The sequence below is a fragment of the Dipodomys ordii genome, unplaced genomic scaffold (genome assembly GCF_000151885.1).
Source record: "Dipodomys ordii isolate 6190 unplaced genomic scaffold, Dord_2.0 Scaffold9, whole genome shotgun sequence".
Taxonomy (NCBI): domain Eukaryota; kingdom Metazoa; phylum Chordata; class Mammalia; order Rodentia; family Heteromyidae; genus Dipodomys; species Dipodomys ordii.
In genome coordinates this window covers 5,655,289-5,667,619 of record NW_012267225.1, presented here as the reverse complement: position 1 = coordinate 5,667,619, position 12,331 = coordinate 5,655,289, and the positions used below count along the sequence as shown (strand labels likewise).

General features: G+C 44.4%; 1 protein-coding gene across 1 annotated transcript in view; it reads right to left on the bottom strand.

Moving 5' to 3' along the window:
* Positions 1–7,418, bottom strand: part of Adarb2 (adenosine deaminase, RNA-specific, B2 (non-functional)) — a 141,184-nt gene extending 133,766 nt beyond the window's left edge. Inside the window, exon 1 of the mRNA XM_013009220.1 lies at positions 6,995–7,418. Within this exon, the coding sequence (XP_012864674.1) occupies positions 6,995–7,418 (424 nt within the window). The remainder of the gene's footprint in view (positions 1–6,994) is intronic.
* Between the last annotated feature and the right edge of the window lie 4,913 nt (positions 7,419–12,331).

The following is a 12,331-nucleotide window of genomic DNA, read 5'->3' as shown; positions in this document are numbered from 1 at the left end:
CTTTGGGGACACACTAATTTCCTGTAACCTGTATTTGTGAATGAAAAGAAGGCATGATTCACAAACAATATAACAACACATTTTGTTAGGATAAAATTAAAGCAACAACAACAATGATAACAAGAACAACAAAAACAAAGCTGGGTGCTGGTGGCTCATGCCTGTAATCCTAGCTACTCAGGAGGCTGAGATCTGAGGATCGTGGTTCAAAGCCATCCTGGGCAGAAAAGTCTGTGAGAGTCTCATTTCCAAATAACCTCCTAAAAACTGTAAGTGGAGCTGTGGCTCAAAGTGGTAGAGTGCTACCCTTGAGCAAAAAAAGCTCAGGGACAGCACCCAGACCCTGAATTCAAGCCCTATGAGCAACAAAACAATAAAACAACAACCAAAAAAAATACCCACAAAAAGCTTTTAGTATATTGCAGTGTCAGAAAAATTATTCATGTGAAACCATATACTAAAAATTTCAGTGAAAAAGACACTTGCTAAAATATCTAATATCTACAATATTGACCTTATACTCTGTCATCTAAAAAGCACTAAATACTTGAAAGGTTGACTACATAACAATATGTGAATTGAATGCTGTGGCCTTGTCCTTGTTTCAAATCCTGACAGTGAGGTTTGTAATGCTTGACTTTTCTTTTTGTACTCCACATCTATTTCAACATTCTGTGCATCTAACTTGAGCAATTACATAACCAGGGAAGAAGGGCGACAGTTGGACTCCACAGAACTCTGTTGGTACCCCTGGGCTACGATAGTTCAGCCTCTTTTGTAAGTACCCTTCTTATGTTTTCCTTTGGCCAAAACATGCTTTGACAGATGGCTTCTCTCAACTTGACCCACTTTCTTTCCAAAGCGTATATTCTTATCGCACACAGGTACGTCTCTCCACCAATGTTGCTTCTATCTAAGCACAAATGCAAATTGGTACGAACAGGTGGGTTACCCTGGGAAGCAGGGACATGATTATCCTCCGTGCAGGTATTTTGTAGAGTAAAGGCAAAGGACTTGCCTCCTACATTTTCAGGAGCCTGGACTTTCAAACACTGTTTCCAGGCTTCTATCCTATGAACTACATAGGTGATTCAGCCAACTTTTAAAATGATTGGGTCACCATTGAGTTTTGTGAAGTACTCAGAAGGTTTGATTCCTTTTGGTGACTGTAGGGTGTGAATTTTATTCCTGCAATTTCAAAGATGGATCAGACTCATGGGTTTAGTCCTGAAAGTATCTAATTCAACGGGTATGCAGCTTACAGAATCCACTGCTAGTTTGCTGGTGAGCTCAGTTGTTTCCCCTCAGAATTCAGTGGATGAAGTCCAACCCCCAACCAAGTTCTTCAGTATAGGACTATCTTTGGAGATAGTATAAAACAGGTCACTACGGTGGGCAGGAATGCCATCTGTCCTTTTAAGGAGATCAGAACACACACACACACACACACACACACACACACACACACACACACACACACATGCTTGGCGGGACTGTCACATGAGGATGAGGGGAGAAGGCAATCATCTAGAAGCTGAGGGATGGGCTTTGGTGATGTTAACCCTGCTACATCTCTGTCTCAGACTCTGACCTTCAGAACTGGGAGACAACAAATATCTCCAATTTAAGCTGTCTGATCTGTGGTACTTTGTTATGGCAGTCCTAGAAAAACTAGTAACTTACTGATTGCAAATAGGCGTATGGCTAACTACGTGACGTCAGACTCAGTCTATGACAGAATGATGCAGAAAGACCTTCGCTCCTTGAAAGGCATCTTTTAGGAGACAGCTATTGGCTGAGACCTAGAAGTTATTTATAAAGCACCAGTGTCTGAACCCAGGTAGTCTTAGGTAGAATACCTATGGGTTTATCCTCAGGAGAGGGAAGAGCAGCCCAAGCAGCAGGAACAACTTGTACTCTGAGTACTGAGTCAGAACCTCAGTGAAGCTTTCAAAGCTTAGTAATGCTGAGTAACTTATCACCAGTATGACAAAGGCAGATAATATAAAAGCAGATAATATAAAATTTGGGCTTGAACTGGGGAACTCCAGAACACCTGTGAACAATGACCATAAAACCGGGTTGTGAGAGATGAACTATGCGAACAAGAAGAAAGGAAGAGATAAATGAAGGGAGGCAAGGAGAGAAAAAGAGAGGGAGGAAGGAGGAAAAGAGAGGAAATGGAGACAGGAAGGAGGGAGACAGGGAGAAAGAGAGAGATAGAGAGAGCCACTCAGGCCTATGTCTCTCAAGTCCTCTCGGCTTTTCCTGGGGATAGCCAACGTTTGAAACTGTGAAGAAAGGGACATAGAGGATCAGACAATCTATTAATTATCTCCAGGCAGAATTATTGCAACCTTTGCGAATTAAACAAGGAGAGTCTTTCCTATTTCTCAGTCTCCCTCGGCTAGGCTCACAGTTGGGTATGGAAATGTAAATTTTAATTCGAATTAGATTGAGTTTCACAAACTGAAAAAGGAGTAGAAAGTTATAGACTCTGCCTGAGGATCACAGAGAGAGAGAGAGAGAGAGAGAGAGAGAGAGAGAGAGAGAGAAGAGAGAGACAGACAGAGAGACAGAGAGACAGAGAGACAGAGAGAGAGGCAGAGAGAGACAGAGAGAGAGACAGAGAGAGACAGAGACAGAGATAGAGACAGAGAGGATTAACCAGTATGGCTAAAAGAGGATAAGTGGAAACATACCCCGATAGTCATTCCATGTTTACACTGTAAAGAATTCAAACTCAGAATGAATCACTGACACCTAATTTCTAAGGAAGGATCCAGAAGACACGGATACTGCCTGCCTGTCTCCCTGCAGTGACAACTCAGCTGGATGTGTTGGACCTCCAAGCCCCAGCTATTCAGCCTCTGACCCTGGCTGCTATGTGCTGGGCTCTCTATGTGGGGCTGTAGGTGAGTGGAGAGTGGGAGCCATTTACATCCTTTGAGGTCCCAGGAGAACTCTGGAAATGCACAGCTCCTGAGCACCTTCTGAGCACCTTTTCAAGTTGCGTGGGCTCGCAGAGAACCACACCAGGTGATTGCACATGCTTGCATTGCCTTCTAACTGCCTTGAGAACCATCAGTAGCCACACATGCATGAACACGACTTGTAATTCACAGGCGTTAGCGGCATAGTTGTCATTGTTGTTTGGCAAAATTCAGTGGCATCAGTCCCTTTCTTGTGGTTTTGTTTCTAAGGCATCCTGTTCTTCCCCTATTGTAGCCCTTCCTCACAGCATATTTCTGGGTCAATACTGGACCATAGGAGTAGACAATGATCACAAGGCCTACATAGTCTCCAAGACCACACAGGCATTCTTGGCTTGCAGTATATGCCACATTCGCACTAGCTTCAGTGTATTTTTGGAAATAGGGAAAAAGCTTCAATACAAACAAGTGCATACCAGATTGTTCCATGTACACTTCCAGATGTGAACAGCGGGCAGAGATACAGATGGTCTGACACATGATTGACAGCCGAAGGTGAATCTTTGCAGGAAAGTGTATTTACGCTAGGAAAAAAAATTCTAAAGGTATATGTTCACACTTCACTCAGGCTTATAGCTTTCTGAAGATCCTGAGAAAGGCATTCTGGGGTTTTGTAAAGTTCTGAACCACTCCATCATTGTAGAATCTGGGAATGGAGCCTTTTAGAAATTGTATGATATCATTGTCTACATTTGAGTTTGTCCTAGTCAAGTGAGTTTCTAGGGCAAAATGAAGATTATTGTGGACAAGTTGGGTGGTGGAGTCTAGCCTACTGGCCATCCAGCCTGGGCAGAGTGTGTCCCTTCTCTGCCTGGAGCTTCTGAAAGGTACCAGCATGGAGGGTTGGTGGAATGAAGAGAAGATCAGAGCTCGGTTGTCTTCCTGTTTGAGACCCCAATAGAAGAGTAGAAAGCAACTTTGGCAGATTTTCCTTCCATTAAAACCAATTAAATGGAGGCTCTTAAGGATTAGTCCATCAAGGAATGCCTCCTGCATCGACAGCCTGCTGAGCACTGTCTGCAGAGCTCATCTGTTTATAGCAGCAGTTGTATTCTGGAATCATCTAGGCAGTTAGGAAAGTTTTTACACAAGCTGCAGTATATTTCTCAAACTAGGAAACAAGACATGCTCCTGCAAACACATAACTCTCCTCATGGTACTCTTGTCCAGGAAATTGTGCATTATGCTGTAATTCTTCTTTTTCTTCTTTTAGTGTGGGCGATGGAACCCAGGGTTTCTCATATGCTAGGCAAGCACTCCACCGCCGAACTACCCCCCTTGTCCTACTTTTATGTCACTGTAGGGGATTTCCCATCTGTTGTCTTCCTTCCTGCTCCATATATATTTATTGACTCTTTTCTAGACCTGGGGCAAAGTTACTGTCACTTCTAAGAGGTCTGACTTTTCACAACTTTAATGAAACAGTGACACTACCGTCATAAGTAGTTAACTCAGTTATTTCTGTTGGAGGATAATTGGCAGGTGCTGAAGGAGCTTGTATTCAGCAATAGCTGGTGGGCCTAGGCTCTAGTGGTGTGTGTGTGTGTGTGTGTGTGTGTGTGTGTGTGTGTAGGGGGAGGTGTTAGGGCTTTGATCAAGAGATTTCATTGCTCACTTGGTTCTGACATGATTAAATGTACCAGGAAGTCCATGGGAGATGGACTAAACTGTGATTCTGGTCCAGAATTCTGAACATTTGAAGAAACACAAATTGAACTTTGTAAAACTACATAGGTATCCCAAAGAGTCAGAGAGCCAGAGCAATAACGAGAAGGGATAATGCTCTACAGAGTCAATGTTCACACGACGCTGGCTCCTACACTGAGACTCCTTGATTTTCTTGGTGTCTTTTCCCCATAGTTTCTCAATACTTCTGGCTCATCATGGGTGTTCTACCATTTTCTGGCCTTTTCTTCAGGGACATATTACCCCAAAATCCATTTGCTAATTTATGGTTTTTACATGTCACTTCCATTTTAGAGACACATTGTCCTAGTTCATTCCCTCTAGATAGGGGCCTCATCCATTTCCTAAACCAGAAGCTATCACTGGAGGCAGTGTACGGACAGTTTCTTTAGCCTACTGTGTCTGACTCAGATGCTTGACTGGTGCCTCAGGCCCTGATATCTCTGAAATAGGGTTTTTTGAGATACATGCTACCCAGCATGGAATCAGACAAGGAGATGTTTCTGCGTCTGCCTCCTTACCACCTTCACATTCTCCATCTCCATCCTTTGCATTGTGATAGTGCAGTCTAGGCCAAACACCAGCACATGTGGACACAGGCTGTCCCTCATCTTGGGGAATGGGAAACATGCGTGTTATTTTTTTCAGTGTCTGTTTCTATGATTTGTAGGGCACATTTCTTCACCTGGCTGTGGACTTGGGGTTGTGATTTCATAGCGACATTGAGATTGTGGTTCACAGTGATGTTCGGTGAAAGGAGATGTGTCCTGTTTATTGAGCCAGTGCTCTGGGGACGGGGCACAATCTGCTCCAGGATGACTTGACCTGTCCCAGTTTGCTCTGTCATTCCAGTGTGATCTTTAATAAGCATCTCTTCATCTCCTGAGTGTCCCAGTTTGGAAGATAAAGCAGGAGGTCACCCTACTTATGAAGAAAGTTCTTATTTGAAGGGGGAGGCCTGAAGGCAATTGAAAGTTCTCTTTAATCCCTGACAAGCTTCTGTCTCTCAAGCCAAACTTCTTACTTCCTTCAACATATTTTCCCTGATTGCTTTATACGCAATCCTAAGTCCATCTGCTCAAAACGGAACGAGTGTTTCTTGCATGTGCAGCCTTTCTCTGACCTATTTAGTACCATCTACCCAGGGTCCAAATTAGAAACCCAGGAGCCAGATCCACGCCTCTATTTCCCTTACTCCACATATTAAATGGGTTACCATGTTCTGTAGAGTGTAGTTTCTAGTCATTTCTTATCCCCAATCCAGCTATCACCACATTAGTTCTATGTGAGTGATTATGACCATCTCCTATGTATTTTGCTTATCCATTTATCTTCACTTCTTGCTAAAATCACTTTATTCTGGCAATACTGGCATCTGAACTAAAGACCTTGTACTTGCTAGACAAGCACTCTGCCACTTGAACCATGCTTCCTGTCCTTCCATTCTTTTCCTTTGCTCTTATTATTTTTGAAACAGGGCCTGATGACTATGGTCTTCCTATGTATGCTTCCTGACAGTGCTGGGATGTCAGGTGCTTACTACCATACCCAGATTTTTTTTTCTTTTGAGATGGATTCTTATGAGATGAGCTCTGTGATCCTCCTGACATCCGCCTCCTGAGCAGCTAGAATTGTAGCTGTGGTACCGGGTTCTGATTCCTTTCTCTTGCATGGCAGCTATGTAGAAATCCAGGCAGGAAGAGATAATGCGGTCTCTCATGGCTACATTCCTGTAGCTGACAGAAGTCCAAGGTCAGCAGCAGCAGGAGAATCAGGTGACCCATGCCCTGTAGGGCTCCATTCACATCACAAGAATTCACTCCTCAAGAATCTGCGAAGCGTGGGCTGGTGGCATTGAGATTCGCCTCTTACCAAGAACAGTGCATGAACTTTGCAGGGAAAGAACCATCTTGGAGGAAGGAATTCTGTCTTCTAAAGGGGAGGGGCACACATAAATAAAGAGTCTTGCTGTGCACAGGCCCTCCTGTTGTTTTAAGTCTGAACAGCCTTTTCTCAACTCACTGTTCACAACTCTACCACAATAAGTGGCGGTGTTGCCTGGAAGTGAAGCCTTCGGTAGATGCTGATGTCATGCCTCACCACGAGTGGCTGAGTAGACTTGGCCATCTTCCCCACCTGCCTTTCACCTGAGATTCTGATAGTCCCAAGTGCACCCCACTGCAAGTTCACTTGGCCAACTCTGGGCTGGGTGACTGGCAAGAGAAGAGCATGCTTATGCATACTTGAGGTCTTTTCCTCTGAATTCCTCAAACACAGCCCACACCTCGCCCTTGTCCACTACCGTGTGTCCTCACAAGGCCAGTCCTTTCCTCTGTGGGCCATTTCCGCTACTGGATCAACTTTCCCTGTAGGTCGAGGCCTGATTGGCTGCTTGGGATAGTTTGAGTTCCAATCTATGTACAAGCTCCAAGATCTTGCCAGACTTCTTAAACTTCTAGTTTCCTTGTCTTTAAACTGTAGATCATCAATACCAGCAGCAGCAGCACCATCATCCTCATCATCCCCATCACCCTCTTCATCCTCATTCTCCTCCTCCTCCTCCTCCTCCTCCATCATTGTCATTGGGTTGCCATGAGGATGAACTGAGACGAGGATGTGAAACTCTGAGTGGTGCCTTGTATGTGGCCCATGGTGCCTGTTGCCAGGCATCAGCTGCATCTGGTCATGAGTTCTGACTGATCTCAACGAGCTGCAGTAATTCTCTCCCACTTTATACATTGGGTGTAATATTTCTTTTTATTTCACTTTCTTGTATTCGTTTTATTAAAACACTGAATTTGAAAATAGAAAGAAGATACAGAACCTTCTAACAGGTCGCCCTGTCCTCCATTGACTTCAGTTAGCCAGGCTGTTAACACAAGGTTCATGTTCTTCCTCAGCATGGTGAGAAATTCGGTTAATTTCTCATCTCTTATATGGATTAAGTATTCTCATAACTGAAAAATGGAACAATGAGCATATAAGTAATTGTGCAGAGACCAGGTCAAAGTATCAGTACCTGCATTTGCAAGTCTAAATTGAATTATTTTTCTTTAGAATTGAGCTTCTGGTTAATGTATGAAAATGATATTTATTATTTTTAACCCCCGCTAATAGACTGATATATTCATGCAGCCAGACGTAGGCTGAGCACTGCTAAATTACCCTTCCCCAGGCTGACCAGATGATGATGACAAGATCAAAGCAACATCTCAAAGATGTCTTTGCCATCCCGTGTGTGTGTGTGTGTGTGTGTGTGTGTGTGTGTGTGTGTGTGATGATCTATAATAATCACAGAGATGAGGACGCACATACTGGCAAATGTACTCCTACTGAGTGTGGGATGGGGCCTTTCTTTCCAGCCCCCTCTACCTCTACTTCATCTGCAATGCCTCCCATTCTTCACATCTCTCATAGGAGGTTTGAGCTGTCTGAATGGAGGGTGGACACAGTCTGCCATGCCCTCATTCTACCCCCTCATTCATTCAGTTCAGCCCCAAAGTCTCCATTCTTGCTCTACTTCCTCCGTAGTCTTCCACTTGCTTGGAATGTGGTAGATGCTAGGCTCCAACCGGCCTGGAGTTCCCTGGCCTTGGACATTGCTGCTGAGTCCCCACTGCCCAGGCTGTGGCATATCTCAGAGCAAGTGTGCAGACAAATCTTTTCTGAAAGACCAACTGAATATTGTTTAAGATATCTAACATGCCAAATTGTACACGAAACACATTTATCTCTTGGTCCCTCCTGCTCTCTCCTGCTTTGTGCCAACTCTTTCCTCAAAGTTAAACTTCTCATTGTTCTGTCCCCACAGAGCACCAAGCAAGGAGTCCCCTCCATGAGCCTTCAACCTTGTGATCCAGACGAACCTTCTGCGCTGCCCACGCGATCCTCAGCACCCAGTTCAGGTACATAGGTAAAACAAGACAAAACATGCTACAGTGTGCCATTGTAGAGATACTTAAACTAGGGTAATGAATAATTCATTAAGAGTCCTGGGGTTTCCATGGTGGAATATTAGGTATTGAGAGATGGAGATCCGTACCTTCCCTCAAGCCTCACATAACACTCACGTGTGGGCATGCAATGGTTTGGGTGCCTTGATTTCCTGGAAAGTGTAGATGTATACCTGGGAAGAAGAGCCTTTCTCTCTCTAAATCAGCAGCACAGCCTGAAGGGTATTGCTGTGAAGAAACAGGTCATCCTGTCTCTTGGTACATGATAGGAATGGTGGCCTGCTGGGAAATCACAGAACCTGCCAAAGAACATCTAAGCATGTGGTCCTGTCCAGCAACCCCACTTGATTTCCCTGAGGGAAGTCTTTGCTTAGAACCCAGCATGGATTTCAGCATTCAGCAGAGCTGCAAGAGATGTTTGCTGAATGCAAAAATGGGTGCCACAGCACACAGGAAACTCAGATTGTTTCCAGCCCCATCTACCTCTACCTCATCTGCAGTGCCTGCCAATGAATTAAAAAGACGCATAGTCATTGTCATTTGGTTGTTGTTATTATTATTGTCATTGTTGTTGTTTGTGCTAGGACTTTGTGCCTATCTTCAAATACTAGTGAGATATCCTGAGTTCTTAGATATGTTCTACCAGGGCTAACTGACATCACCTCACATTTTTCTAAGATTTTGAAAGAGTGATGCTTACAGTTCAAAGATAGAAAGGGGAAACCATCTCACAGATTGCATTCCTTTCCTCCCTACAAAGATCTCCCGTGTAATTAGATGAATGAAAGACAGATGCTATGATGGTATTTTGAATCTGTAGCAAGATTGTGCAGGTAGATTTGTAGATAAAGCGGTAGTTTTAAACTAGATAAATGGGATTAAAACAGAATTTGGGTTAACAATATCCTAAGTTCTAGCTACTGAGTTTTATTAGAATTTTAACATTTTTTTGCCCAGTGGTTAGATTTCAGTCAGATAGCAGGGTTGTACTACCCTGCTGCTTGAGGTCTCTCTACCTCTCAGCTTCCTGTGAAGCTATTAAGGAATGCTCCACTATAATTGAAATAATTACAAAGATTCTGCAGGGAATCTTTGAGCTATATGGTTAATCCTGCCCCAACACCGATCTGTAAATATACACTTGCCTGTATTTGTGGCGGTTGTAATATTATTTGGGAGATGGATTTACTCACGCCTAAGTTAGGAGGGCATGCTGGATATAAGATTGATCCATGTCATATCATTAGGACCAACGGTGACAACAGAAGAAGAAACAAAAGTCAGTAGGTGGCTATTCCTCAGGGGTGAGGCAGAGCATCTTGGGACCAGACAGGTTGAGCAAGTGACATACACCTTCTGTTCACCCTAAATGTACCCATTGCTTAGACAGGCACAGGTACATGCGCCAGTTTTGTTTGTTGTCTTTGTAGAAGGTGGTTTTAGGGGTAATGAAGTCAGAACAGGCAGGGCTTTGGGGCTTGATAAAAGAGTAGGGGTGGCAGGAAAGGAGGAGGGGTGGGTGGCAAGCAGAGACAAACAACAAAGAAGGAATGGCTCTGACACCCCAGGGCCTGGGACCCGGCCTCTGCCTGTGCCTCTCCAGGGCAAGAGCAGGGAGAGACAGCAAATCCCAGCAGCGGTTTATCAATAAAACTTAAGCAGGCATTTGAGGACACAAACCCAAGGCTGGGCTTGAGCATCCACAACAGCTTTCAAGTGAAAGGCCGTTTACAGAGCGAAACACATTGCGTTGTAAAATATTAGTTTCTTATTACTTCTCGTGAGCAGCAAAGTAAGTAAAAAGCACAATGTGGGAGATGGATTTTCTGTGAGGATGGCAGCGTGGTGCCGCTCTCTATTAGATTCCATGAAAATCAATCTGCGGCCTCGTTCAGCCTGGTAAAATTAGATCTAAAACTATTTAATTTTGTTTCCAGAGTGTTTTTCCCATTCACTGCCTAGCTGGAGGACACATGGCGATAAAATACCCTGAGTTATTACCGGCTTCCATGTGCCTCTGCCTGGTAAGAGTGGTATGCCAGGATGTGTTTTCTGGCCACTGGGATGAAAAGGCTGTCCATCCACAGGGTACTTCAGCTACTTTTCTGGTATTAAGAGACTCATCTTTTATCCTCTTGCTTTGCATTCTGCATGGCTTGGAGATAAAATGTGCCAAATGAATGTTTTCAATTTGCCTGAGTAGGGCCTGTGCATGTTTTTGGGATCAGAGAGCCAAAAGCTTCAGGAAGTATGCATGCATGCCTACCATTATGAGACAAGGCTGTGTTGAGGGGACTGCAGGCTGGGCTGGGTGAGGTAGGATCTGGAATGGACACTGAAAACAGGGTGCAGAGGGATCGTGAATTGCTACCTCTTCAACTGCAATCTGCTCTCTTGCACTGCTCTGAGAACTTAGACATTGGTAAGAGTGAGCACGAAGGCAGAGGCCTCTAAGAACATGTAGTCAGGGATCTTTGGTGCCTGGACTCCATCTCTCTCTGATGCCACCCCTGCCTTCTGTGTCTTACCATGTGGGGTTCATGCAGCGCTGAGCACAGGAGTTAGCCAGTGTTAGTGTCCCCCTTTATAGGTGTGGAACAAACTCCAAAGGCTAGGAGGGTTGAGGGAGGGAGGGGAGGAACTTGGATCTCAGGATGTACGGTTCAAGTTTTAGTTTTCCAATCAAGTGTAATGCACAGGAAAAGGATGTGAGCTTTGGGCACCGAGGGTCTAATGGATGGGACTATGGGAGAGGGGACCTGCGATGGCCCAGGCAAAGCATGCTACCTAGTCAGCAATGAGGCTGACATGTGAATTCACCCACAGACTACATCACCGGTGAAGAAGAGCCACGGCATGTCTATGGCATCCTCACCGATGTTCAGTCATGCTGCAGGAAGCAATGAGCCCTTTCCACTTCAGAGAGAAAAGCCAGGCTCTTGGCGTTGCAAAGCTCTAGGTATGATTCTAGGGCCTCCTCCTCCTACTGGCCACTGCTCCCTTTCCACAGAGACCAAAGGCAGCTTCAGAATTCTCTACACAAACATCCAGCCAGCTCAGCTAATTCCAGTCAGTGAGAGCTGGCATGCATTGAAGATTGTGCCGTATTTTTAACCACTTGAGGAACTAAATGATGCCTTGTTTAGTTTTATGACCTCAATGTATAACTAGAGGGAGAAGCTTTGTAATGAATAATTTGTTCGACTGGTCTAACTTGACCTGTCTGAGATGACAATGTAACCGTGTTCTTCATGGTTCATCTTTTTCTGCATATCTCAAGCAGGTGGAGCTTTCCTATTTGTCTTTAAAAAGTAGTACTAAGACCTGCCAAGCAAAAGTAGCCATTATGCTGAAAAAACATCTTTCTTTGCAGGAGCAAACAGACTTGTAGAATGCCAAATTCTATAACATTAAACAGACTTCTTTACTGAAGGACATCTCAGGGCTGGTCATGAACAATTTGCTGACATGACCTGTAAAATCTCCGTGATGGAGAGGAATGCAGCCTTTCTCACGACCTTGGAATGTCTTTCACCAGCATCTCTGGGAACTTCAGTTCACCAAGAGAAACTGGAGGAATTCCGACATATGGACCATCAGAAGGCCTATCCTAATGTCTCTGGAACTGTCCTACAGACATTTCCTAAGTAGTGCAAAGGGAAGATTTCCTTTAGCTTTGAATTGCTGAGGGCTAATTTT